This window comes from Dermochelys coriacea, chromosome 13, assembly GCF_009764565.3.
Source record: "Dermochelys coriacea isolate rDerCor1 chromosome 13, rDerCor1.pri.v4, whole genome shotgun sequence".
Taxonomy (NCBI): Eukaryota; Metazoa; Chordata; order Testudines; family Dermochelyidae; genus Dermochelys; species Dermochelys coriacea.
The window spans coordinates 40266505-40272775 of record NC_050080.1 but is presented as its reverse complement, the minus strand read 5'-3'; the positions used below and the strand labels follow the sequence as shown (position 1 = coordinate 40272775).

Genomic DNA, 6271 nt, shown 5'->3' with positions numbered 1-6271 from the left:
AGTGCGCGGAGCCACCTTATCCTTGCCAGTAACTCACACAGACATGCCAGCAGCTTCCGGGACCCACTTGGGGCCACCAGCCACAGCATACAAGCAGCCTGCCTGCCTGAGCCCTGCCTCATTTTGGGGGCCCCTGTCGTTGGGGGCCATGCCACCGCATGGTGTGGTTAATGGTAAATCCGGCCCTGCAGCCAATCCTTTCGAACACAGCTGGGGCAGTACCAAAGTTGAGAGACTACCAAACCCTACAGGGAATCAAATCTCTTCCTACCCTTATTTCTTTAGTGACTGGTTTTGATCCTTCTCTTGAATCCCCAGACTCAGAAAGTGAGCTCACTCAGGGAAGGAGTTTGTGCTTCTGATAAAGGAGCAGGATATGCAAATATGGATCTCAGTTTCCTATTTAAATCTGTCTCTCTCTCTTTGCCCAGGCTGCGCCCAGAAATACAATCCACAGCCCCTGGTTCTGTCCAGTTACCATCCAGCCTCCCTAAGAACTTTCCCCTCCAAGACCAGGGAGAATGAGACTTTGGCTCCATTTAGGTTTCCTTGTAGCAGCTTTGGAAGGTATTTTCTCCTTGTGAACACATTTCGGAGGCAGAAAGTTTGTTAAAGCTCTTCTTACGATTTCTAAGTGTATCTTTATTTGCAGGTGCCCGGTCGCAGGTGCAGCTGGTGGAGTCCGGAGGGGATGTGAAAAAGCCCGGAGACTCTCTCCGCCTCTCCTGCAAAGCCTCCGGGTTCACCTTCAGCAGCTACCAGATGCACTGGGTCCGGCAAGCTCCCGGGAAAGGCCTGGAGTGGGTCTCGCTCATTTACACTGACGGAAGCGAAAGTTATTACTCAGATGCCGTGAAAGGACGATTCACCAACTCTAGGGACAATTCCAACAACCTCCTGTATCTGCAAATGACCGGCCTGAAACCCCAGGACACCGCCCGGTATCATTGCGCTAGACGCAAGGTGAAATGAGACCTATTGTTGCTAACACAAAACCCCAGGCTGCGGATTGTCCCGTCTACCGTGTGCCGAGTAGAGGCAGCAGTTAAACGAATCATACAACAGGCAGGAGACGGGGCTCAGCGTTCAAAACGAAGAGCTTGTGTGTGTGTGTGTGTGTGTGTGGTGGAGATGGGCTGCTGCTTTAGATCCCTGGCAATGCCACCCCTTGTTACACATAAGCGCACTGGGGCCTGCAGTGCAGAGACCATCGGAGTCCTCCATAACCCCTGCTCAGCTGGGATACCTCTTGTAAGAGCCACTCTCCCCTGGTAGAAGGGGAACATTCGATCTTCTCCTGATCATTTCTATCTCCGATACAGTGGGCAGTGGCTGTCACCTCAGAGAACAGAAATGGGTGATGGGGTTGATCTACAGCCCTTCAGAACCAATGAAAAACCTTGCCTCTGATTTCACACAGCTGTGGTTGTTGTGATCTTAAGACATACATACATGGTGAGAGCAGAACCACAGCTGGAATAAATTATCACAGGCCCACTGGATTCAATACAGCAGATACCCCTATTTATGCCAGCTGACGATCTGGGCCTTTTATTCAAACAATTAAAAGCTCTAATAAACACATGGGTGCTTTTTATCCAGTGGGTTCTGGATGCCTAATTATCTTAGGTTCCTGTGAAAAAACGAGTTATTCCTAAGAAGAGTTTCCATTTCTACATTTAGAATTAGATAATAACTCCTTCTCAATAGTGCCTGTTCTTCTGGAAAGATTAAAGGCTGTACACTGGAAGTTTTAAAATGTTATAAAGCAATTAAGATTCCAGTTAATATTGGATCCCTGCCCCCCGAAGACTTTATTAACTAAGGAGAAAACGAGACAACAGATGGAATGCCACAAGAAAACTGAGATAATATGTCAGCATAACAGGCACTGGTGTCAGCAAACCACTGATCTAACTGCTCTCTTCTAGACATAGACGCACAAACACACGTACAGGTGTCCTACCTCAGCGTGCAGAGAAGGATGAGCTGGAGTGCTTGTAGGGGGAGAGACCTGGCCTCCAAGCCCACCCGGGCCTGTGAGCTAGTAGCTGCAGTGAGGGACTCTGGATTACAATATTATGTCACTACTCTGCCATATTCTCTGTTTTCATTTTCAACCATAAAGACTCCCACAGCATGAGCTGCACTCATCCCTTCTAAATCCACCCCCACTGGACCCACACCCATAATGACCCAGCATCGGAGCTTGTTCCCCTCGTTCTGTACCCACCCTCACAACCAATCTCATCCCCTAGAAATACCCACAGCCCAGCCTGCTCCCCTCTCATCTGTGCCGAACCCCACTGCCACCCACTTCAGCTCACCCCTTAGAGACCCCATCACCAGCACCTCCTCCCCCTCCTCTGTATACCTAACCCCCTGCTACCCCAGAGCAACTGTCACCTCATAGAGACACCAACAGTACCAACATCTCCCTCCCCTCTATACCGTAACACACGCTCCCCCTGCATCCCAAGGATGTCATAAATATAAAGGGAAGGGTAAACACCTTTAAAATCCCTCCTGGCCAGACGAAAAACCCTTTCACCTGTAAAGGGTTCAGAAGCTAGGATAACCTCACTGGCACCTGACCAAAATGACCAATGAGGAGACAAGATACTTTCAAAGCTGGAGGCAGGGGAGGAACAAAGGCTCTCTCTGTCTGTGTGATGCTTTTGCCGGGGACAGAACAGGAATGGAGTCTTAGAACTTAGTAAGTATCTAGCTAGAGATGCGTTAGATTCTGTTTTGTTTAAATGGCTGAGAAAATAAGATGTGCTGAATAGAATGGATATTCCTGTTTTTGTGTCTTTTTGTAACTTAAGGTTTTGCCTAGAGGGATTCTCTATGTTTTGAATCTAATTACCCTATAAGGTATTTACCATCCTGATTTTACGGAGGTGATTTTTCTTTTACTTTTTCTTCTATTAAAACTCTTCTTTTAAGAACCTGGTTGCTTTTTCACTGTTCTTAAGATCGAAGGGTTTGGGTCTGTGTTCACCTATGCAAATTGGTGAGGATTTTTATCAAGCCTTCCCCAGGAAAGGAGGTGTAGGGTTTGGGAGGATTTTGGGGGGAAAGACGTTTCCAAGTGGGCTCTTTCCCTGTTATATATCTGTTAGACACTTGGTGGTGGCAGCAAAAAAAAAGTCCAAGGGAAAATGGTAAAATAGTTTGTACCCTGGGGAAGTTTTAACCTAAGCTGGTAAAAATAAACTGAGGGGGTTTTCATGCAGGTCCCCATATCTGTACCTAGAATTCAGAGTGGGGAAGGAACCTTGACACAGGGCAATGGCTCTCTTGAGCTCTCTCAGGGGGTGGATCCCGTATTCACCCGGTGGCAGACCCTCCTGCCAGCGTTATGCAAAGCGGAGACCTCTCTGGTCCGTTTTAAAAACCCCCCACAGACTTTCCCCTCTCGGTGCAATCTCCCTTTCTTTATCCACCCCCCCCCCAGGGGCCTGCTCGCAGGTGGTTCTGACCCAGTCGGGCACAGCAGTGAAAAAGCTAGGAGAGTCACGTGCACTGCAATGTTCAGTTGGTGGGGTTAGCAACATGTTCTGGATCCGGCAGACTCCCGGGAAAGGGTTGGAGGGTCTGATTTACTGTTACAGTATTCTCCATCTGACAACAGCTACTCCCCGACAATCCAGGGGCGATTCACAGCCTCCAAGGACAGCTCCAGCTTCTATTTGTACATGAGCAGCCTGAAACCCGAGGACACCGCCGTGTATTACCGTGGGAGAGACGCAGCGAGGGGAAACTTATTATGCGTCATACAAAAAACAGCAGCTGCCCGAAGGTCCATGAATCGCACTAAGCGGGAGAGGGCCGCAGTTACACAAAACAAAGGCAAGATCTCACAGGGAGTTTTCATGCCGCTGTTTACCACGGTGGAAACTGGGACCACAGTGAAAAAGTTTTTCCTTCTGCCCTAGAGGTTAAAAGTGGGAAGCCTACGGCTATACTTCTAACACAAACTTCAACGACACCTTTACCTTTCATACCCCTCTGACCAAGACATTATCTGCCTTTGTCTTGTTCTCTAGCAAAAAGAGTATTCTCCTTCCGGGTTTGATCCAACGTCCTCTAAACCTAAGAAGAGTATTTGTGTTGATTGCAATTAAGTTCAAGTCAAGCCCTAGAACCTTGGCAACTCGTAATTCCTCTTTTCGGGACAAGTATATTCAAGACCCCAGGGCTCTTTGTTAGGCGCTGCACAGACGCACAAACACAAACAAATTTCCCTCTGAGCCTTAGTTACAGTCATTCTGATCTTTGTACAGCTTATAAAGGGGGAAATATGTAAATTACCGTGATAGCTTCCTGTTAAAATCTGTCTCTCTCTCTCTGCCCAGGCTGCTCCTGGGAACGCAATCCCCAGCCCCCTGTGTCGATGCGGTTACCAGACCTTCGCCCTGAGAAGTTTCCTCTCCAACACCAGAGAAAATGCGATTTTTGCTCCTTTTAATGTTCACTATAGCGGCTCTGGAAGGTATTCCTTTTCACTGAATCATTGGCAGAGCTAAACGAATATTATATTATTGTGGGTTTTGTACCAATATTTGTAACCTGTCTTTATTCCCAGATGTCCGGTCGCAGATCCTGCTGGTGGAGTCCGGAGGGGGTGTGAAGAAGCCCGGAGACTCTCTCCGCCTCTCCTGCAAAGCCTCCGGCTTCACCTTCAGCAGCTACTACATGGAATGGTTCCGCCAGGCTCCCGGGAAGGGGCTGGAGTGGGTGGCTGAGATTAGACACGATGCATCCAACCAGTGGTATTCCCCGCCTGTTAAAGGGCGATTCACCATCTCCAGGGACAATCCCAACAACCTGCTGTATCTGCAAATGACCGGCCTGAAACCTGAGGACACCGCCCGGTATCACTGTGCCAGACGCACGGTGAGAGGAAATCTCATAGTGCTAATACAAAAATCAAAGCAGAAGAAATCCCATTTCTTCCCTTCGCCACGCGGGGGCAGCAGTAGCGCAAATAGCCCAGCCTTGGGGCACAATCGTGAGAAAGAACAAAAGGAGTTAGGAAAAACATTCTTCCATCACGTTTCCACGGTTCAACTCCAGAGGGGGATGCAGCCCCCTGCAGTTCAAAGCATAGAGCCTTCTCGGAGCGCTACTTTCTCTCCCCTAACCAGAAGCCTCAGTGAGACGAATGGGAGACTTCCAGAGAGTAAAGAAAGCAGCACCTGGGCCCTGACCCAAGTCTGAACTTTCCACGAGATAGTTCCCTCTGCTCACTGCACTTTTCAGTGGAGCCGGACATTGCTGGTAATGGGCGAGAATTCAGTCCCAGCCCTCACTCACCGCCGGGGGAATTTTCACCCAACACAGAGTGTCTCAACCCAGCTGGATTTTGTGACCCTCCCCCCCGAGTCACTGACCCCCCAGTGGCTGGCTATTCCACAGCTCCACTGCCCACAAGGTGGGGGCTGCAGAACTGAGTCTCCCATCATCACCTAACTTGGGGGCAATGGATCAGCATTCTGGTCATGCCACCTGCCAGTACCTGACAGCAGTCAGGGAAGCTAATGATCCAACCAGTGAGCTGAATTCCGAGAGCACCAGCTCAACAAATCCCTGCACTGTCATCACCGACAACCCCAACGTGCAGCCTGGCAACCTTTTATGTCATTGGACAAGCTCTATGCGTGTTACAACTCAATGTCAAGGGTTTGTCGATTGCCAAGAGTGATTTACTTGGCAATCTTGCTCATCAACATACTACCAACATCATTTGCTTGCAAGAGACACACATGGCACCTGGTGAAGATGGGCATTATAGTATCAACATCTTTGACCTGCTGTGCCATGTGGGACACCTAAAGCATGGCTGAGCTACATACGTTCAGTCTGACATTGCACATGCCATTCAGCTAATATCCACCAAATTCTGTGACACCATCCAAACTGGTGGTTTCCGGAAGGCAAATGTTTACAAGCCTCCAAATGTCAGCTGGAACCAACAGGTCCTACCAAGCCTGCCACACCCAGCTGTCTACTTCAGAGACCTCAACAGCTATCAGACAAACTGGGGATATAAGGAAGCTAGCACTGATGGTGAACAACTTGCAGACTGGGCATCTCAAAACAAACTTGCCCTTATCCATGATGCTAAGCAATGAGGCACGTTCCATTCTTCTAGATGGAATTGTGACTACTCTCCTGACTTGTGCTGGGTCAGTTCAGTACATGGCCATCCTCAGCCTGTAACATGCCAAGTTTTGGATAATTTTCCATACAGCCAACACAGACC

At 48.9% G+C, this 6271-nt stretch overlaps 1 gene segment (V, D, J or C); it reads left to right on the top strand.

Annotated features, from left to right (window-relative positions):
* Nucleotides 1–420: 420 nt before the first annotated feature.
* On the top strand, nt 421–2561 carry LOC119842067. The segment is given in 2 exon segments: nt 421–567; nt 653–2561. Coding segments are annotated over 2 exon segments (366 nt in total).
* The last annotated feature ends 3710 nt before the right edge of the window (nt 2562–6271 follow it).